The 23,665-nt window shown below is 34.0% G+C and overlaps 1 protein-coding gene across 2 annotated transcripts; it reads left to right on the top strand.

Annotated features, from left to right (window-relative positions):
• The first annotated feature begins 1,789 nt into the window (after positions 1-1,789).
• Positions 1,790-7,438, top strand: LOC143615879 (homeobox protein knotted-1-like 3). 2 transcript variants are annotated; one of them, XM_077088883.1, is made up of 8 exons: positions 1,790-1,972; positions 2,054-2,211; positions 4,192-4,461; positions 4,870-4,990; positions 5,076-5,269; positions 6,687-6,818; positions 6,890-7,026; positions 7,117-7,438. In XM_077088883.1, exons 1-8 carry the CDS (start codon positions 1,837-1,839, stop codon positions 7,118-7,120), a joined length of 1,152 nt encoding a protein of 383 aa, XP_076944998.1. In that variant the 5' UTR covers positions 1,790-1,836; the 3' UTR covers positions 7,121-7,438. The 2 variants fall into 2 exon arrangements, with proteins under 2 accessions (XP_076944998.1, XP_076944997.1); XM_077088882.1 differs by having other exon boundaries at positions 7,109-7,438.
• Positions 7,439-23,665: the final 16,227 nt, after the last annotated feature.

Raw genomic sequence — 23,665 nt, 5'->3', positions numbered from 1 at the left:
CAAATCAGAGTAGTCTCCGACGTTCAGCAAAATAATATTGCCTTGCTACAATTGTGAACTGCAAGTCTGCTAATGCTACAAGGCATGTCTTTAAATCTTTATTTTCAGTTTTTCACATGTCATGTATATAATAATATTAAATAAAATAATAAGTTAACGGTATGTCACTATAAATATTTGTAAGACTATCAATTCTCAACTAATTGTTGTTCTATGTTGAATGTTATTCTCTATTTCACCAAAAAGCTATTGTACAACCGTATATTCTAATAACAAGCATTTGTACTCATGTGTGGCAGCGGAGACGTGACGGGAAGTTTGTTGGCATCGGTTCAGTTCCACAAATAGCAATTGTACCCACAAGTTTAAATGAAAATTTATGAAAGCATATAAAAAAGAGTAAGAATAACAATTTGTAGCTAGGGTTGAAAGTTTAAAAGTTTGGTGGTCAAAGTTGAAAAAAAAATATTCATTTTGCAAAGTTAAGAATTGAAAAATGTTTAAGTTAAAAGCGAAAAAGTAATTTATGGCCGATTAGTAAAAGTCTTATAATCAAAGTTAAAGCGCTACGTCACTACCACATTGACAATGTACTTTAACTAATGAAAATAAGCGTTTATGAAAACATTTTTCAGGTTTTAATTGTCATTTGCAAAAAATTCCCAAAATAGGTATTATAAAGTATAAACTAGTCATGACGAGTAGTTTATGATTACACACAAGTAGTTTGTAGAACCAGTTAAAACTTGCCACGTGCCCTTAAATTAACCGTAATGAACAGATTCACTAATCATTTACTCGTCACGACTAAATAAGTTTCATGCCTCGTAATCAACGCCCACGAGTAATTCATACGTCCTTTAGTCGCGACGACTAGTTTACTTGGTTTACATTCCCTACACAAGTAGTTTATTAGTAGTTAACTCGTCGCGACTAGTTTATCCTTACAATATACTCGTCGCGACTAAAGAACTTATGAATTACTCGAGGGCGTTGATTACGAGGCATAAAACTTATTTAGTTTTGACGAGTAAATGGTTAGTAAATCTGCTTGTTATGGTTAGTTTAAAGACATGTGTCAAGTTTTATTGGTTATACAAACTACTCGTCACGATCAGATTATAATATTTATTTTGGGAATTTCTTGCAAATGACACCTAAAACCTGAAAAACATTAATTTCAAAAACGCTTATTTCGGGAATTTTCACTAAAAAGTGTCGTGATTTAACTAGGTTTAAAGAAGATAACAAAAAATAAGTGTGATTCGCCGAAACAAGTTGGTGGCACACCATTGATCCCTTAAGCACTCGCTATTATGCTACCGCCCGACGCCTCCACCCTAGCGTCGTCCCCATAACGCCATGGTGTAGCCGGTGCTAATAGATGGCCACATAGCCCTTGGCGCTGGGTTTACAGTCTCGCAACAACCATCTTATAAAACATTTAAAAAAAATTCACCGTATACAATTTAATATTACATAGTGACTTTTAGTAGCATACCTCTAAATCCTAACAGTATTGTACCTGAAGCTGAAAGTCACCAAATGTTATAAATATTAATATTATATATATAGTGACTTTTAGCACTATCCTTCTTCTAATACAATTGTACCCCATATATTTCTACCGAGTACATATATAGCCATATGTGCAAATGTCCTTGGGTATCTTATGTAAAAAAACTAAAAAAAACTGTTAATTACAGATGTTACAAAAGTAGTTACTTAAAGTTGATATAAATAAATATCTTCATCTATAAAACCACCTTGTTTTCATAGTCCTATCATCATCACAATATAATCTCTGCAGATACATAGCTCTTATCATCATCTTTAATGGCGTTTCATCCTAACCATCTCTCACATGATCTGGGCCTACACCAATTCTCCGATCCCGACAACGATTCCGACCACCACAACCGTCCCGCCGTAAAAGATCACTGGCTCAACAGCGTCACTCTCCGGCAACAAGGTCCGTAATAATAATATTAATAATAATGGTTTCCTCAACTTGTGAACCAACCAACCAACAATAATAATATTGATTGTGCAGTGACACCGTATTCTCACCGTCATCAACAGGCCGGAAATAATAACCGGTGGCTGTCGAGATCGATGCACGATGTTAGAGGAGACGACGTTGTTTCACAAGTCACCAACGGTTCACCGGATTTGAGCAATCAGTCCAGAAACATCATCGCCGGCGGCCAGGTTACTTGGTTACATATTTCAATTTCAGTTTAATCAGTTATTTTAGATCATAGTTAATAACAATAGAATTTATAAATGCTATGTTTCAGTTTGTGATATTGTTGTCTACCAACAAATTTACATAAAAAAGGAAAATTTAGTGAAAACAAGTATTTTTTTATTAAGGATAAAAAGTGTGTATATATTTCTTTAGTTAACTTTGGATAATTTTTACTGTATATGTAACTGTGGTTAATGTAAGTGTTAACCCATGTTTTAAAAACCGGTATTTTAGCTGTACCGGATTTGATTAAGAATTAGTTAAACCGGAATGTACAGAGAGGTTCAAGTGTTCAACCGAGTTGAATAGTTTACCATGTAATTCCATATTTTAAATACAACCCCAACTCCAAAAAATAACCATAAAATATATTAATAAACATCGCACATGAACAATAATCGAGTCAAATAGGAAGTTTGTACGTTGTATATGAAATTAATTAATTACAAAAGATGTAAAAAAGCCGACCTTGGATTTGCAAGATACAAAATTGGTTGATTAACGAATCATTGTTTACCATATTTACTCTTTATACGATAGGTTAAATGTCATTTTAAAAAAAATACCGACCGCAAAAAATATAAAAAATCTCTTGGGTTTAAAACCGATTTGTAAGTTTAAACCAGTATTTAAAAAAAATCCGGTGGTATGATGCTCTAGCAAATCGTCTAAAAATACCGGACTTTAAATGCCAGTTGCCTTACCGAAATCCGGTATAACCGTTTCAACCAGTCGGTACGTACGGTTTTTTAAAACAATAGTGTTAACTACGTCATTTATGCTCTACGTCGTGAGAATTAATTTGTAACGAACCAAGCCGCGATCAATAATAGAGCTTAGACGAATGAGATATTGATGCTCGAAGTTAGGTGTTTGAAATTTGAACTTGTTGTAGCTGTCAAAACTTTGACCAAATAAAGTGTAATGTGTGGCAGACTTGTCCAACACCGGAGGATGTACAAAACCCTGATGGATTTATAAGGAGGAGCACTATGTATTAACCGATTCTCTTAGAAGGAGGCACACACAAGCTTGAACATACGTGCTAAGAAGAATCTGTAACACACTATCTTACTAATTGCTTCTTTAGAAGGAGATGTACATAAACTCACACTTGAACGCGGCAATGTTGATGAACGCAATGTGACGATTTGAATACCCAATTTTCACTTAGCGGACTTTGTGTGAAATGCTGGTGTCAAAATGGCGCACGTGTGCGTGATACGCAAGACTGTCTAACAGTGCATTAGACCATGCATAGTCAAAACTCTACACCCGCAGACGTTTTACACCATGTGACGCCTAATAAGCATTTCAAAGTTTTACAAAAAACACATATAGTGTTAAAATACCCTCAATTCTTCAACAATCATTATAATTCTCCCCTCTCTCTTATAAAACGCCGACCCTCAAAGTGCACCCAAATGTCTGCCAAACTAGGGTGTGTGCATGGTGTTTTGGGAGAGTTTTGGCTTCAAATGTCTCCCAAAATATTCCACTACATATGGTCTTATCGGTGATGCTGTAAGTGCAGATCACTTTTCACTTATGCTACAAATGAAACAGCTAAATTAAACAGTTTTAGTACAAATTTATTAAATGAAACAAATTGTAAGGCATATTTATTTTTGTTTTTTTGTTTCATTGACCAACTTAGGCATATTTATAATCACGTATTCTTGGAAAACGCGAATTTATTTTAGGGAACCGGTGTTTGTCACAAATCCTTAGCCAGAAAATGTAATATGCTTCATATCCTTTCTTGTATTTTAATTACTTTATTTTATTTCAATAGTAATAGTTCTGTAATTCAGTGCTTTATTTGCCTTTTGTATTGTAGTTTAATTTTAAAGTGTTTTTATTTAATTTATATACGAACGGTTTCCAACAAAAGCTACATGAATTAAGTGATTTTAGGGGTTGGGTTAATTGATGAATAGGTGGATAATAATGGAGGTGGCGGAGATGTTGGTGGTGATTCTGCAACCATACAATGGCAAAACGCACGGTGCAAAGCAGAGGTACTATCACACCCACTATACGAGCAGTTACTATCGGCTTATGTGTCTTGTTTAAGAATTGCAACACCCGTGGATCAGTTGCCGAGGATCGATGCGCAGTTGGCACAATCTCCGAATGTTGTGTCAAAGTATTCGGGTCTTGGAGGTCATGGTAATCTTGGTGAAGACAAGGCGCTTGATCAGTTTATGGTATGGTTCTTAACCTATAATCTTGTTAATTTACAAAATTCTCAATAGTATGAGAGTTTTGAATATCTTGGTTTTAAAAATCACACATTACACTTTAAAAATATAGTTTAGTAAGTTAACAAGTTAAAATATTATCTATATACAATTTTTGGATGGATGGGGCTAAAATGTGCCCTATATGCTAAATGCACCCCTCAGTGAGTAAAAGAAGAGAGATGATGTAACGGATTTAGTAAAGGATGAGGTGAATTCAGGAAAATCTATCTTTATGATAACGAACGTCTCACATACATAATACACGCATTGGCTTTTGGGATCAAAACACATTAAGCTACTTCTTAAAACCAAGAATTATGTCATATTTAACTTACCAAAATGATAAATATATATCCATATGTTGCAATGCAGACTCATTATGTTTTGTTGCTTTGTTCTTTTAAAGAACAACTACAACAACACGTTCGGGTTCACGCAATGGAAGCCGTGATGGCATGTTGGGAGATCGAGCAGTCGTTACAGAGCTTAACGGGTTTGAACATATAAACTCCAAGTTTAAGTTTTATGTATGATATAGATGAAAGTTAAGGTTTGTTGGTTGTTGGTTAACAAAACAGGAATGTCACCTGGAGAAGGCACTGGGACGACAATGTCGGATGATGATGAAGATCAAGTAGACAGTGATGCCAATTTGTTTGATGGGAGTCTTGATGGACATGATAGCATGGGATTCGGGCCTCTTGTACCGACAGAGAGCGAGAGGTCTTTGATGGAGCGCGTAAGGCAAGAACTAAAGCACGAGCTGAAACAAGTAAGAAACTATTGGAGCACATTCTATTCCTCCTTGGTAATTGTATAAAAGAGATTGAATGATGAAGTAGATAGAACCCTAGGAAACCATAATTCCATAAACTAGAAACTAGTAACCCTAGATAAACTTAAATTGGGTCACGGGCTAACAGCTTAACAGTAACTATAAGACCATGGGGTATACCGTATACTCTAACCCCTACATAGGTTAAAGTGACATGACATTTTAAAGATGGATTAAACCACTCCCCACTTATGTTAAGTGTGTTAAAATAGCCCATGTGTTATGTTTTTAACGGGTTAAAAGGAATAATTTGTATTAATTATGTATTAATTACTAATTGATTTGTTATATTAATTATGTGTTAAATGGGTTAAACCATTTTCTTTGGATGATATAGAGTAAAAGAGAAAAAAAATGAGTAATGTGGAGCTTATGTGGAATTAAGATGGGTTAGAGTATACAACATGGATTATCTAGCAATTAGTTTTATTTTTCAGAGTTGAACTCTTATCAATCAATTAATCAAAACCTGATTATACTTAAAATAATAACCCAAACACAACTCATTGAACCAGTTTATTTTAACAACATGTTATAACGTGTTAATGAGTCATAAATGGGTTGATGGGTAGTAACAAATGGGTTAAATGAGTTGGCAACTTGACCTTACCAACCCTATTTTCTTTTTGATTAAATATGGTCTGATGGTATCAACAAGTTTAACATGATCAGTTTAACTACTAAAAGGGTTAATAAGGTAACTTAAACACAACACGTTTATCAAACAGGTCACATGTGTCACCCTAAACTTGGGATGGAAATGAGAAGGGTTTGGTCTTAGTCTTGGTAATCCTAATCAAACATGTGGTTGTAAAACTGTGTCTCATACTTTGGTTCAATATCATTGAGATTTTAAAACACTTTTTTTACCTTCCATTTACTACAATTTAAATTAGTTCAATAAATTTAATACATATCGATCATCATTACTATTAAAGTTTTGAATTTTTAAAATATGCACAATTAATTATGATATAAATCCAAAAAAATAAGTTAATAATTAATACTTCATCTCATAATGATCAAATACATTTTCTAAAAAAATCATCTTTCACGTAATAAAACTATTAAAAAGATATATTACTAGAGTAGGATTGATGGAAAACAAAATAAAAAAAATAAAAACTATTCTAAGTATATGATTTTGGTAAATGAGTATATATGTTTTCGGGTTTACCCTTCGGGTTCTGGTTCGTTTACCGTCCCTACAAACCTAACTATTTTCATGTCGTGTTTCATATATGTCAGAAATTGCCGTCCTGTACATGTTGTGTCAAGTTTGCATGATCATTACAACATAATGAATTGTGAATTTGTAATCATATTTTTTTTGCTTTTATTGTGGTGTTATTAGGGTTACAAGGAGAAGATTGTGGACATTAGGGAGGAGATATTACGCAAAAGACGGGCAGGGAAACTGCCCGGTGACACCACTTCCGTCTTGAAATCATGGTGGCAATCCCATGCCAAATGGCCATACCCTACGGTCAGTTAATTGCTTAAATCTTTCAAACAACAATATAATTATATAACTTATGACAATAAGAATAACAACAGGAAGAAGATAAGGCAAGACTGGTACAAGAAACTGGCCTGCAGTTAAAGCAGATAAACAACTGGTTTATTAATCAAAGAAAACGAAACTGGCACAGCAATCCTTCTTCTTCAACCGTCTCGAAGAGCAAGTGCAAAAAGTATTACATTTTTAGACGATAAAATCTTCATTTCGAATATGAAAGCATGCATGTTTTAAAGTTATAAAATGTTTTTTTTAAGTAATGCAGGTGACAGAAGCAGTGATTAAGAAATTTTAGAACTCGAGAAATCGAGATGATTGTGCATACATGCAATTGCAAGAAAACTGAAATGCATGGGCTGCTGTTTGATCTAGCAGGAAAAGATGATGAACACTGGGTTGCATGTGGTATACGTTTAGAAGTTTGATTTTTTGAAGTCATATATGACCAAAACTGGATATATAAAAGATTCAAGTTCATGTATGTTAATTAGGTGTATGTATCAGTTTTGTGATGCATGTGTGGAGTTTTAGCCAGAATAACTAAAATATGTAATCGGGTTTAGCCTTTTTAATATACTATAAAACTATTCTTAATTTCTCATATTATTATTATTATTATTATTTAAAATTGTTTATATAAAAAAATCTAAACTAACTGTTTTTAAGCACAAATATTCTTGGCACTTAGACCATCCGTAATGGAGCATTGTGCGCAGCGTTTTGGGCCAAAACGCCAGAGGCACACCGCCCCCGCCGGCGTTTTGGGAATTTCTTTTTTTCCGGCTTTTTCTACGAAACGCAACAATGGCACGAATTTCAACTTATTTGACCGTTAATTTTGTTGAACAACTGATGGGTATTGAACAAGATCCAGATCCGCCCGTCTCAGAGTCAATTACATGCGGGATCCGACGCACAAGATCCAGATCCGCCGCCGTCGTACAATCGATTACATGCCGGATCCGTCACACAAGATCCAGATCCGCCGCCGTCGCCGTCATACGTGTCGAGGTGATCTGGCTGAGATCCGGCTGAGATCCGCCATACCCGGAGGAGATGTGGAGGTGAGGTAGAGCTAGGGTTTTGGTGTCGTTAGATAGAAGGAAAGTGATTGTCAACGTTGTATTTTATTATTTTGGGTGTTGATATGATTGAAACCTTCATATGTTTGAGGTTATGGATTATACTCAGGTTATGGGTTTTACTTTTTCAAAAGTGCAGAGAAAGTGTCATGGTTAGAAACTTAAAATATTTCTTTCAACTTTTTGTATTTAAAAAAACAAATAAAATTAATGATTACTGGGCGCCACGTGGCGCATAATGCCTGGGGGTGGAGAGTTATGACTACAGCATGTTTTTGTAAAAAACCATAACTCTGACTGAGAGTCACGTGGCGCATAATGTCTGGATGTGAAGAGTTATGACTACACATGGTCGTATAAAAATAAGTTGTTCATTCAGTAGCATTGGATAACAGGATAATAATTTCATCACATTTTTTTTATCAAAAGCGTGGATATTGTTAAAATTAAACCTAATATGAGATCTTTGAATCGTATTTGTTCATACGTGAATTATATTTATGAAAAACAATAAAATAAAAATAACAAAAAAATATAGTCGTTATTGTTTTTAATTCAGATCGAATTGCATAAGTAATGAAGATAAGTGAAAATAATAATAAAACTAATTCTCACAATTATGAAAGCAATCAAATAAAATGAATAATACGTTGATTGAAGAGAAATAAAAAATAGAAGTATAATGACTTGATTAAAAAAATAATAATCACACTAATAAGTTGTCAAAAAGTATGATGAGTTGAAATCTCCTAGTATTATTGACCCTACTCGGCATCATCATGTTTTCTTACTTTTGAATGGCCTTTCTTACTTTAAACAAGTCCATAAAGCTTGTAGTCGAAGGGTTAAAAACATATAATTTTGTGATTAAGCTAGAAAGCACAATATATTTTGATGGTTTAACCCTCGCAAGGTTAATACTCACTAGCAACCCACGGGAATGGAAATTACAAGATGAAAACGACGTACAAATTATTAACACTCTTGATCACCACTCAGTTCTCATTATTCTTTTTCAAGCCCAGTTTTAGGGCAGTGCAACATGTGCAAGGGCACGAGGCTCAAAAGGTTTAAAGGGTCCAACAGATTTTTATATGGCTATTTGAGGTGCAATCTCAATTTGTTAAAATTCAGAAGAAGATCGATAATGAAATTCAGTTTTAACACAAATTAAATTCTATTAAATTCAGTTTCAATACAAACAAAAATCATTAAAATTATATTTAGTAAAATAAAAAACATAGTTTGATTATTATTTAATAATGAGATGATTCAACCAACCAACTAATATAAATAAAATTTAAAATATTAAATCATGATATAATTGAATGAGTCTTAACATTTTTAGTCTTTATAGTATATATTGAATATAATAATGTATATTATGATTTATGTATAAAATAGATGAAAAAAATATTATGCAGGTTACAATCGGGTATTTTATCGGGTAATTGAGGCTGCGTCATCAGATATATTACAAATCACATACCTATCTTAAATTCATGAAAAAAAATCAAAGGTAATCCCAAACCCGTCCATACCCTATTAACCTAAGAAGGAGGCCTGAATTTTATCTCGCACGTAAATTTTTTTCTTCATTCTCGAAGACGGGCTTGTTCTTTTTTATTATATAATTTTAAGTGAAAAGCATGTATACATAATTGCAGACAACTATGGATCGATATTATCTAATTAGTATATTTACAAAGTTTTGTGCCACAATGTAGTGTTAATCTGTTTTAGTATATATTTAGAAATAGTTTCATGTTTTAACATAAATGGTTCATTTGTCTAGATGGTTGTGGACTTGTTTTGTTTAAAAAAGCAAAGGTGGGTGGGGGTTTGTTTTCTTGTTCCTTCCAAAGGATTTTAGTTTTTAAAGTTTTTTAGTGTATAGGATTTGTTTTCAAAGTTTTAGTATACGTATTTTTACTTTTTTCAACATATAAAGCTTTGACTACCAACTTAGAGGGCCATTAACTTTGCGTCATGGTTCGTATAGGTTATACCGGTTTTTTAATAAGTAGCAAGTATTTAGAGCCCGTCATTTTTATACGGTTTGCTAGAGCATCGAACCATCATTTTTTTTAAATACCGGTTTCAACTGGCATACCGGTTTTAAGCCCAACAAATTTTTAATATTTTTTTGCGGCTCATGTTTGCACACTTTTATTTTTTTAAAAACTTTGTTCGAAAAGTTGAGTTTATATAAAATCACAAGGTAAATTATTTAACCCGGTTAAACATCTCGGTACAACTCGGTTCTACCAATCATATCATTTTTTATCCAATCCGGTATGAGTAAAATACCAGTTTTTAAAACATTGGGTGTGCTCATCATTGAAGCCACACAAATGTCCTAAGGCCTTACATGGCTAAGAATAAACTGAAACGAAGCTTTTAAATGAATCGGGAAGAAGACATTTTATGGTTATCAATTTGGGGAAGGAAATTGTTTTGGTTATGGTATCGGAATGAACGTGACAAAAACCAACATAATTCGCATAGACTCACTGTGTTTTATTTTAGTTCGTGAAGATAACCGATCGAATTTTCGTAGACTGAAGAGCTCAACGCCAGGGATCGATAATTGTTAGGTTTTACCAACTTTCAAGTTTTACCGACTAACGCCGCCCCACTGGTTCATCTCGATTTTTATAAATTTTTTTGTTTTATTTTTGGCTTTAGTTCCGGTATAATAACGCACGTAACCGAAAACTCAACGCTTGGATTTTACCACCGCCCATATTTTACCGACTTCGCCGGGCAACACACTAGTTATTGATATTTGAAATATGATGTGTTGTACCTCTTATCTATATGATAATCCCACACGCTTTCAATGTCATAATACAATATTTTGTGAAAGAATATAGATAAGTATAGATGCTTGCAATACATGAGTGAAAATAGTGATGTTTAAATCTAGCATGTATGTATATAAATATCTGTAAATGCTCTTTCATGCAGTCACTTCCCTCTATTTTCTCTCAACCGGAATACTTTATGATATAAAGATATAAAATAGAAATAGATATATTACCACTTGGTTTTTTTTAACGGAGCCTGAATATTTCAATGTACTTCCCTCTATTTTCTTTCAACCTAAAACCTTCATTACTTGTCAATCGACTCAAACCTAGCAACAAAAAATTAAAATCTTTTTTTAAACAAACTTCGGCCACAAATTTTGTGGCTCAAGTGTGTTCTTGAAAGCACACCATTTTCAAACCTAAACCAAAGCTTTAAAATCATGACGCCAAGAAAAAATTCATTACCATTTTCTTTTCTTCTTTTTCTTGGCCACCTTTTATAATCATCAAAGGCAGAGTCCCATTATGAGAGTAAATGACTTGATATTTTCTATTCACAAACTAATATATACACGTTTACAATGCATGAATTAAGGAGAAATTATATCCTTACTAAAATACAAGATGTAACCATATTTGACTAGATAACAATTTTGAATTTTAAACTATTTATTTTAGCGGCTATTACCCATTATACCATCTCCCAATCAAGACCCTCTTTAGGTTGATATATATCTCTTCTTGATTTGTCTTTAGATTCTTAATATATTCATTGTTTTGCTAAAACTTTTGAGTTTCTTAGAGGAGGTGATGAACATCTTTCTTTCTTTGTATTTTGTAGAGAATGTATCACTTGTGTTGGCTCAAGAAAGAACAACCAGAAAAGACCCCCTCTTGATAAATTCAAGAAATATAGAGGGCTTTAAGCTAGCTTCTTGATTCTTAATTTATTTGATCGTAAACGAAGAATTTAATCTATCACATGAATTGTTATTTGTAAGCTTGAAAAAAGCTCATCAAAACCCTTAATCTTAAGACTTAATTAAACGGTCAAAAACTAACATTTACGCACCCCAAATATGATTTGTTGTTAAAATGTGTGTGTCAAGGCCCCGGCCCCGCCAAAAGGTGAGATGAGTCGGGGGAACAAAACAGGCTCGAGTGAATCAAGGAGTGATGAACCGGAAAAAACTAGTTGCATGTGTGAACTGGCTAGAAATAGCTGCAAACGGTCTGAACCAATAACTGCTCTAAACAATTAAATTTCGGTGTAAAATATCTAAAATGGTCTAGACCGGACATGCAACTTAATTGCTTGTATAAAGCATGCCCTCTTTAAAATGGCTGGTACTCACCCGCTGTGCCTAGAGCCTTAATTAACTATCTAGCAGATTAATTTATGCATACATCTTTTGTGTAACTATTAATAAGAAATTAGATTCATTACTAAACATTTGGCTAAGACAATTTATGACTCATCTCACGCATGCTAATTGATTGTATATAGTCGGTGGCATTCACGGCTGCACCATTCTTCATAGTGGCCACAACTTAGCTCGTGATCTTTGGTCTATTCTTATCAATAGTACTCTTATGCTACTGTTGCTGCGGAAAAGAATCTTAAGTGCATTCAAAAACCGGCGTGCACTCTATCTCTCATTTTCCTAATTCTCTTCACCATCATGGCAATCAACAATGTAATTACCTATTCAGATTCCGTTTTCTAACCACAAAACAAATCATCATTCTTCACTAAAAAACCACGATTTTTTCAGTGTGAGATCTATAGTTTTGTACACGGGACAAGGGAAATTCGATCAAAGTACGGCGAAAGCATTGATATATATCGTTAGTCAAGACAATCTGACTGCTGAAAGACTTGGTAAGGTCTCCGAAGTTCTTGATGATGCAAAGAAAATAATTGTCGCACAAATGTTCTTGCCTGTTAATGCATAAGCTGACATTGATGAGATACAAACAAAGCTTAATGTTTCGGCTACTGAACTTTCCGAGAACCAAAGAGAATGAAGAAGACAATCATGATACCCCACCACACAACTCCTTTGATACAGTTTTTATGGTTAATATGTTTAAAGCACAATGAATTTATATATGATATTTGAAAAAGAATTTTAAAAGTAGGCAACTTCGTTGGTGGAGCTACGTACATACATGGTATCTGGCTTAACCTATTGGAATCTATAGTATTATGGTTTTAGACTTTTAGTATCGAGCCAAATGGCATGTTTTTTTCTTAAGATGTATAAAAGACTTGAGTTGTAATCAATAGAGGTACAATATATACGGAAAAACTGGGTCATTGGGCTCAATATTAATACCCTAATACTATAGGTTTCAAACAACCGGTATCTTTCATTTCCAGTAGCTAAATATTACCCGTTATTAGGCAACTCAGCTAGAACATAACTTGTTGACCCATTTAGTTAATGGTTAATCCACCCGAACAATTCCCATTCTCACTTTCCCCATTCTTTAGCTCTTTTATCTGGACCATGAATCTCGAGATAAAATATACAAACCTAAGGTTGTTAAATGAAAAACTAGAGATAAGGGAAAAAAAAACTTAAATACATCGGGTTACTTTAAGATGTGGCTTTATTAAACATAAAGAAAACATGTGCTAAACTAATAAACAACTACACTCAAAAGAACTATCCCACTAATTACATATATTAAAAATTAAAAACTAGCTGACTACATAACCCGGCTATGGCTAATCTCAGTTTCTAGATGTAGCACACATCAATTGAATGAGTTGGGTTCTCCCTGGCCCAACAAAATTTACAAGCATATGGTTTCCAGTTTCCTTAAATAAAAAATATATTAAAACTTTGATGTTTTATACTTTTATATACATGTTAACAAAATTGTGACATATTTTCAATGTCTCCTTGCGGTCTGTCCAATCTTTGGCTTGCAATGCATGGTTTACATGTGAGTGAAATGCCTTTTTGGTTATGAACTATTTACAATAAATACGTTAATCATCGTAGATTGGCGATATTCAGATGGATTTTTGTCACCGTAACACTTATATTACGCGGTGTGTTCCTTTGTCTACATGACAAGTAAGGTCGTTACTAATCCTACATGTTTGTAACCAAAACATTTTAATGGCATCATTATAACTCGTAATATATAATGTTACCGCAGATAGTTGCATGACCATGAACCGGTGAGTTGCGAACCCAACGGCTCGTACAACTCTAGACAATATCTTGCCATGTATAGACAACATCTTCGCTCATGAGACCTCCTAGCAACGAGCCACTTTACTTCAACCAGTCCGGCTCGATGGTGCCACCCCTTTGCAACCCATTCAATACGGACTTCACTAACAGAACATGTGACCAGAATGAAGTGCCATTAAGTGAAGCCACACTTGTATATATACGATAAATATGTTTGTAAAGTTTCTTCTAGCCAGAAGTGCACCACCACGGCCGGCTAACACCTGATTCGTTTAGCCAGACGTTCGCCCAATATAATTAAGCTACGTACTCACTGTACCTTACGGACCATTTTTGGTGGATCTTCAAGATTGCACATTGGTCCACCAGGCATTTACTGACATCTTGCAAGATCATTGTCTGGGACTATGCCGCTAACTCAACTTGATTGTATCTATATCGGCTTGTTGATGGTGTCATTGGCGGTGATGTTTTCGCTTGTTTTTTGGATGGTTTATGGGAAGCGAGGAGATATCGTGTTTATACATAAATGGTTACGGGTAGAAAAAGAGTGTAAACGATATTTTTAACATAATGGTTTGTAAATATAAACGAGTGGCTAAAATGTTTGTGATGCATAATATTTTTTGTTGTTTGTGTTTTGGTAAGCATTAATTAAAACATAAAGCCCACTTGTCATATTAAGCCCAGCTACTTTACTAGCTTCTGTGGATCAGCCCAACTACCTATAAGAGTTTAGACCGACTTCACTAAAAAGGGTCAAGTTATTCTACAAAGGGTAACAAAAATGATAAGTGTGAGAAGCCATAAATAATTGGCACGTGTCAAGTGGGGACCAAAAAGAAAAGGGTATATAGGTAATTGTACACATTTCCTCTCTCTACATGCAAGGCACATGTTAATACCCCCATCATTTTTGAACGTCTATAACTTTTTCGTATGATTTTTTTTTTTTTTTAAATTCATCATAATAACACGCGTTTTTTATCTATAATATGAGTATGATTTTTGTTATATAAAATTTATAACAAAAATTACGTTATTGTGTCTTTGCGCACACCATTGTGTCTTTTTTCGTTATTGTGTCTTTTCGCACACCATTGTGTCTTTTTACGTCATTGTGTTTTTTCGTCATTGTGTCTTTCAACTCATCATTATGTTTTTTTAAATACTAATAATACCGTTGTGTAATAATAATATGTAAAAATAATGATAAAATAATAACAAATTATCTAATACATAAACACAATGATTAATACATGTTACATAATAACTTGAAACGTAAAACACAATGGTGAATACGTATAACACAATGACCTAAAACGTAAGACACAATGGTGAATACGTATAACACAATGACCTAAAACGTAAGACAAAATGATGAATATATATAACACAATGATTTGAAACGTAAAAACACAATAGAAACAACATATTACACAATGAACAACAAACAACACAAATTAAAAAACCCATTAATTTTTTTTTATTTTTATATAACAATATGATACTCATATTAAAGATAAAACATGCTTAGTATTATGGTGATTTTTTTTAAAAAAAAATTATGTCGTATGAAAAAATTATGGGTATTTTAAAATGATTGGGGAATTGACATGTGCCTTGTATGTGGAGAGAGAAAGTCAAGAAAGGTGAGTTATTTACTTCATGCCTTTTCCATCAATTTTTATTTATTAAATTAATCTCAGTCATTCATATCTAAAATCAATGGACATGATTCCGTCTCACCCTTCTCATTTTTGTTGTTTTTTGTATTTTAACTTTACCCACAGAATCAGCTCATACAAAATCAATTAACCAACATATATAATTAAAACATATAAGTTGAATTGATTAACATGTGACTTATACATTTCAACATAACCCACTTTTCAATAATAGAGATCACGCCAAAAAAAAAAAAAAAGTTAGTGTCACCCTAGAGTTCTAGACACTTTTGGACCGTCCTAAATGAGAAAATGGTGGACTGGTCATACACAATATTCATGTGTATGTCTTGCTAAATACAAAATTGGTTTGGCTAAATAATGTTAAGGTTTTTCTTCTTCTTTCTTTTTTATCCTAACATTCTAGATTATTGTGAGAAGTAATAGGTTATGACACTTAGGTTTTAACCTTAACACATATTTAGATATAAGTTGGTTTTGAATTCTGTTAATTTGGTTAACCAGATTCTTCAAATTCAGCCAAGAGTTTTTGAACCCATTATAGTGATTTTGATTGAATTGGACCAATTGGTTTATTTCATTAATCAGGAGGCATCATATAGCCATGTACAAATACAAAATAATACTCGTAGAAGCTATCTCTGACATATGTTTTGAATTAAAACACTAGGATGAAGTTATATGTAATACGTCTCATCCATAAAATGGAGGATCCATCAAGACTCCTATCTTGGAGATTAGATACACAACCCATCTAAGCAATTTTGTGATAGCGTCCGTTGGTTGGTTTGTAGAGTGAATGGGGAAGACCTGTAAGACCCATTGACAACTTTTTCTCGTACAAAGTGATAATCAAGTGCCACATGCTTCATACAAGACTAGTAGACTGGATGGACACAAAGGTAAGTAGACCTCTTGTGTACAGTATAATTTAGGAGAAGTGGATGTAAAGATACCAAGTTCATGGAGTAAGTTTTGAACCCAGAAGACCTCAAACAAAGCATTAGCTAAGGCTTTGTATTCTGCCTTAGTTTATGAATGAGAGACCGATTTCTTATGTGCTTTCTTCCAAGAGATGTTATAATCGAAGGTCCCTGCGTGTACCTTCTATTTAGGTGGCATCTCCGCATAGGCCCGTCGAAGGTGGTCCCTAGGTGCGCCCAATGCACCTGTCAACCTGTCCTTGGCCTTTTCCATTCAATGGTTTATCGAGCATTTTCTTTTCTTTTCTTTTTTTAATCTCAGATGGTATATTCGACCTGGATCCAAGCCCATATCTTTTCATACATGAAAATCGGAGCCTAGAGGTTTGATTCTAAATCTCTTGATTTCTCGTTATAGTAAGTCTTTATCATCTGTTATTTACTCATTTTAACAAATTTGTATTGTTCTTTAATTTCTCAATCTTATTATTCGTTAGATCGTGAAGTTGGTGGTTCTAGTGGTATAAGAAACCTCCCTCGGAGTTTTTTTGAGAATGCAAACTTACATGACAAAAATCTTTTTTTTTTCTAATCTATATTATATATAATACATGAGATAACACATACTTTTTAAATAATTTACAATTTGTAAATTATAAGGTGCCCATTCTATCATGTAAGATAGGGCATGCTTGTCCATTAGAAATATGCATATAAATAGTTACAAAATTGCTCCATCATATTTACAATTTACTCAACTTTTGTAATTTAAGAAATAGTTACAACTTTGAACATTTAACTTTACCCATGTATTCTTCTTAATTTTAATTGTAAACCAACTTCCCACCAACGATTTTTCAACAGCCATAATTTTTTCTTACGTTAATATATTTTTTAAAAAATTTGGGTATGGTATTGCTATAGTTGTTTTTTTCAATTAAAAAAGTTAACATGTTACGTATGAGTGTTCACACTTCGGTTTTAAAGGTTTCTAAGTTAAACCATGAGCCAAACCGTTAGTTCGATTTTTCGTCATTGAAAACCGAAACTGAACCGTTGAAAACTTAAACTGAATCGTTACTAATGGTTTGGTTTCACGCATTGAGCTTCAATAATAAGTTTGCCGTTCGGTCCAATTTTATATGGCTGATTTTTGGTATAAACCGTAAATCAAACCGTTTGCTATGGTTTGAACATTCAGAAACCGACTGACCAAATGTGGTGATTGGCTTAAACGTTTTCAAGGTTTCAAACGAGCCTTGAACATCCATAATTGTTATATGATTACTAAGATTTTTGTTTCCCGTCATATCACGCGAACACCGTCTAGTTTCTTAAATTCATTTTTCTTTGATTTGAATACTATTTACTTATGGAGATAAAATGTTTGATTAATAACTGAAGTCAATTTTATGCTATGGTGCTAACTTCTAAGCCGAATGAGTGTGTTAATTCTTGGCCCAAGTATGTGGTAGTAGAGATTGTGCTCTTTCTTTCGGTTTTTAAAACAAATTCATAATGTTTGTTTGGGTCTATAAGAAAGAGATTGTGCTCTTTGTTTCATTTAGATATACTTGCTCGATAGATTCTAGCCTCCGCTCTACCTTGCTACGTTCTAATTGTTACTCTATGGTTTTATGCATCACTTAATTCGAGTAAATTGTGGTTTAAAACAAATCATAATTCAAAGTAAATTGTGGTAAAAAAATATATTAACCTGCATTGAACCAACTCCTTTTGTCCAATTTTTACCACCAACCTCTCACACTTTTTATAAATCCATCGATACCTCCTGTTTAGTTGCACCTGGCAAATTGGTGCCATTGTATGTGCGACACTAGAGTGAACGTATACGGCGTCCTAGACATAGTGCATACTGTATACATATGCATTTATGTATGTTGCATATAACGTTTCTGTTGAATATGTGTACGTATGACATAACATTTGATATATTCACCATAGCACGCTACAAAGACCTCTCTACTAAATATATATACTTGGTCAAAAATAAATTATATTCTGCATATGATTTGTTCCTTCAAAGTGTGGAAAGGTTGTGACCCAAGTCCCCACCATTTGGAAAGGTTGGACTTGTCAATCAATTCTTACTATGCTACGATTGTTGGTGGTTTGCAATTTGTAAAACGACTCTTCCATTTTTTACAATCTACTCACAATTCTTGGGAGCTTTAAACAACCACCCAATTAATAAATTTATTTATCTAAATTACACATTTATTGTAATCTATAAGAATTATTAATTCACGAAAATATATAAATATTAAATGCAAATACATAGCTTATTTTTTACATTTGAAGTTAGTAAAATCCTAAAGATCAAATTGACAAATGTAAGGTTGTGAGTGCAAAGTGTTACAAATGCACGATACATGTGAAATTTTTTTGTTAAAATTAAAAAAAATATATAAAATCCTAAAGATCGAATTGACAATTCTTGATAAATGTATATGCTAATTTTAAAAAACGTCATAACACCAACATATGCGGTTTTAAGATATTCATCAGTTGTGACTATAATTTGTAAGCTAATAGCCAATTTTGAAGTCTACAAAATGGAACATTTCTTTTGTTGACTTTAGGTACGTTTCTAATTATGAACTATGAACGTGTACATGACTATAGGTGGGAATGTGGGATATAGTTGACCCACAATGCAGTGGGCACAATCTAGAAACTGGTTACAAACAATGTGTATATATCATGTATCCAGCCATCCGAACTACTTACTGAAGGGCAAGCACCAACGAATTACTCACTTCATTCACAGCGCGGGGGAGAGACAGAGAAGGGTCAGTAATAACTCACAGCCGGGGTAAAAAGGTCCTACTTCCTTACTCACTCAAGTCATTGCTGTCCCGTGTGGAAGGGCTCTCGCTCAACGGATCAAAGGTACGCCGGGGATAACAGGCTGATGACTCCCAAGAGCTCTTATCAACGGAGTCGTTTGGCACCTCGATGTCGACTCATCACATCCTGGGGTTGAAGAAGGTCCCAAGGGTTCGGTTGTTCGCCGATTAGACAAAGATATTCGGTTATCATCTTTTATATAAAATAGTTTATAGTAGTAAAATCATATGAAATACTTCGTAACTGTTATCTTTTATATGATTTTATGACTTGTATATCCTAACTAAAACTATTAATTACATGTTCCAAATACTTTTGTCAAGATACCGTTCCTATGTTGAAAATTAAGCATACAAAACCATGTGCTTGTAGAACCTAATGCATAACATAATTAATGTATTTGATCTTTTATTTAAAAAAAACTCATTATGCTTGATTTTTATATAATGTATTTATTCGATACTACGAATCTCGCAAACCGCAAACCTATGCAGTCGATATCGTCGATACATCACCGATATATCAGTGATATATCGGTTATCGGTCCTTGACGATATATAAATCAGAATATCGGTTCAGAATATCAGTACCGATAATATCAATGATATTGACCGATATATCACCGATACTCCCGATATTAGTGTTAAGTCTTTATTATCAAGTTTTAGTGTTCAATATTAGTGTTTTAAGTATTAATCAATTCTTACTATGCTACGATTGTTGGTGTTTTGCAATTTGTAAAAGGTTAATTTGTTCATTGTAGGAGACTATACTGAATTATTAGTGTTAAATTGCTATATATATGAATTTTACATGATATTAAAATTAACGATATCCCACCGATATCGCACTGCGATAACCGATATCACAGATATCGGTCCTTGACCGATATCCGATATTTTTCCGCATCAACTGCTTAGCCGCAAACATGTCATGTGCATCTTCTTTGTTTGATTACCGTTTATGTAAAAGCATTGTTAACATGTAGAGTTTGTAGTCTCAAAAGAAACTTAACTACTATCATAAAGTGGGGGTCGTAGGGTGCCCGAGCACGTTGGCGGGTGAGGGGAGCTGCTTATAAAATATAACTTTTGTTATGGGTATGTAGTGGGTTTTATCGTAGTAAAATGGGTGTTAAACACCACCCCACCATGGCTTGGTGGGACGCGAAATTGATGGTCGCGATAGAGGTCATAGATGCAAGGAGGAAGAATTTGAACGTTGGTGGTAGGTGGAATGGTGTCCAACGGCTAGAACCAATAACAAAAGGAAAAAAAAAACAAATTAAATGAAGTCTATATATACCAATCAAACAAACAAAATATTCACTCACCACCTAAATCTTCTAATTTTTAAAGAAATATTAATTTTTCGTCATCATGTTCATCCCGGAGCTATTCATAGAAGTCGTTCTTGTCATTCCAAGTTGGTAGAACATATTTGAAAGTGCTGCCCACGTGACTACAACTAATTTGAAGTATTATTTTTTTAATGACTATGATTAATATTTGGTGATATAATCGCTAACTTGGTCTAGTGACAATACAATTAAAGTGGTTGTGAGTTATACTCTTGAGACATTGGGATGATAGTTGGAAAACAACTAGTTGTCAAAAAAAAATATTAACATTTGGTGATTTTTAAAATTTCAGCATTTATTAAACAAATTAACATGTCATGTTTGGTTACCAGGAATGAGATTATTCTTCACTTTATTATTATTAATTAATAAATAAGAATATTATTTAGTAACAATAAATATTATTATTGTTAGTAAACAATATTATTATAATTATCTTTTCATAATAATAATTATTATTAATATTAGTGAATATTATAATTAATGAAAATAGTAATAATAATTAATAAATAATATTAATAATAATATGATATTCATACTCACTAGATTTCAAGACCCGCACGTTGCATCCTTACTATTTAACCGAATAAAAATATCGTAAAAATGTTGAATAACACATACACGTGAAATGTTAACTCACCAAATTTATATATAATAATAATTCTAATACAATAATAGTCATATTATAATATACAAAACAATAATAATATTGGTAATACAACTATAATTATAATATAATATTGATATAATAATAATAACAATTATTATTATTATTATTTGGCGCATGCCTCAAAGCCTCAAAAAATTATTATTGGTAATAAGGACACCGCCCCACCAAAGCCTCGAAAAACTTTGGCGAATGTCCTTTTTGACAAAATCGCTCAGAGCCTGGGAGAAGTTTTTGGATTGTCCCCCAGACAGAAGGCGGTTATTGAATGCTTACAAGGGCCTCATGCCCAAGATTTTCTGACTGTTATCCCGATTGATGGCTTGGGCCAAAGCATGTCTGCGGTCGAGTATAGGGCCATTCTTAAGTACCGTTTGATGGTCCCAATGTACCCAGAAGACGAAACATGTCCGATCTGCCGTAAGGCTTGCCTGGATAAATTCGGAGAGCATGCGGTTCATTGCAAGGAGATGTCTGGGTTCAAATACCGACATAATTGGGTGCGAGACGTTCTTTGAGACATCTTAAGGCGAGCTGGGATATCAGCTAAAAAGGAAGCCCCCGTAAACTTCCTTACCACGGAAGGGAGATCCACTCTACGACTGGCAGATTTGCTCGTCTTTGGTTGGGCCGGGGGAAAACACGCTTGTGTTGACTTCACAGGGGGTATCTCCTTTAGCTGGTTTGAGGGATAATGGGTTTGTAGCTGGGCAAGCAATGAAAAGGGCTGAAACGAAGAAGGTGGAGAAACATGCAAAAGCCTGCGAAGAAAACCAACATGTTTTTGTCCTTCTGGCTTTTGATACCTTTGGCTCCTTGGCACCGGAAGCTATCCGTTTTCTAACCAGGGTCCAACAGGTTGTGCATAGCAATGTGTCGACTCCAAAGGGGCAGGGGTATGTCTTTAGCATGTTAGGGTTTGCAATTCAGAAAGGGGTGGCGGCGCAGCTTGTTGTCCGCCTACCTGCTATATTGATGTAATATATATGTTTCTATATATTAAAAAAAATTATTATTTATTTTAACTATAATATAATATTGATATAATAATAACAACAATTATTATTATTATTATTTATTGTATCCTTTTATTCTTTGAAGGATTGAAAAAAACGACCAATTCTCAAAATATGACATTTGAGGAGAGAGAATCTTAAAATAGGCCAAAAGTTTAAAACTTCTCAAAATACGCTATTGAAATCTATCTCCGTCGTGCCATTTGGTTTTCCCACTGATGATTTCCATCCCCCAATGGAACAGTGACACGTGTAAAGATGCTGACCCCCACCCGTGAGATTTCAAAGGAAATCCGTCTGACCCGAGAGATTTCAAAGAAAATTCGTCTTACCCGTGAGATTTCAAACCAAAACAGTATCCTTCGTGAGTTTTTGAAAAAAATTAAATCCAACTCATTCCACCATTGATTCACCACCACCGCCGCCACGCACACCGTCACCTGCTGGAAAACAGAGAAGACGATGGAACCATTGATTCACCACCACCGCCACTTGCCGGAAATCGCGGAAGACGACAAAACTATAGATTCACCACCACCGCCACTTGCCGGAAACAAGAGAAGAAGACGGATGCATATATGTTGATGTTGGAAGGCGAAATAGTTGATTTCACCACGAAATGGAGGCTAGCACGAAGACAACGGTGGTCGGATATGTTGATGTTGGATAGTGAGGCGACGGTGACCGGATATGGTGATGTTGGATGTTGAATACGACGGTGGCCGAAAATGGTGAATGCGACGGTAGTTGAAGATAGTGTGAATATTTCAAATAAGATGGTGGTGGTGAATCAAAGAAATGATGTGGTGGTGGTGAATCAATGGTGGATGGAGGTGAATTCAAACTTTATTCAAATCTCACGAAGGAGATGGTTTTCAAGTAAACGGTTTTGGTATCAAAAGTTCACGGGTCAGACGGATTTTGGTTGAAATTTTACGGGTTAGATGGATTTGGATTGAAAATCTCACTGGTAAGACGGATTTGGCTTGAAATCTCACATATTTGGCATAAATCCAAATGCACGACGGAGATGGATTTGTCTTGAAATCTCATGAGTGAATGGATCATTATGAAAATTTTTAAATTTTTTTTGCCTAAATTAAAAATCCCTCTTTCCTTGACCTATTTTAGGAATTTTTCTCAAAAAAAAATCTTAAAGAAATAAAATTTTTATAAATGAAG

The sequence above is a fragment of the Bidens hawaiensis genome, unplaced genomic scaffold (assembly GCF_021521415.1).
Source record: "Bidens hawaiensis isolate Kalapana, Puna unplaced genomic scaffold, B.hawaiensis_p1.1 tig00044777_1, whole genome shotgun sequence".
Classification (NCBI taxonomy): Eukaryota; Viridiplantae; Streptophyta; class Magnoliopsida; order Asterales; family Asteraceae; genus Bidens; species Bidens hawaiensis.
Note: the sequence above shows the minus strand (reverse complement) of the source record. Positions and strands in the feature narration are given on the sequence as shown.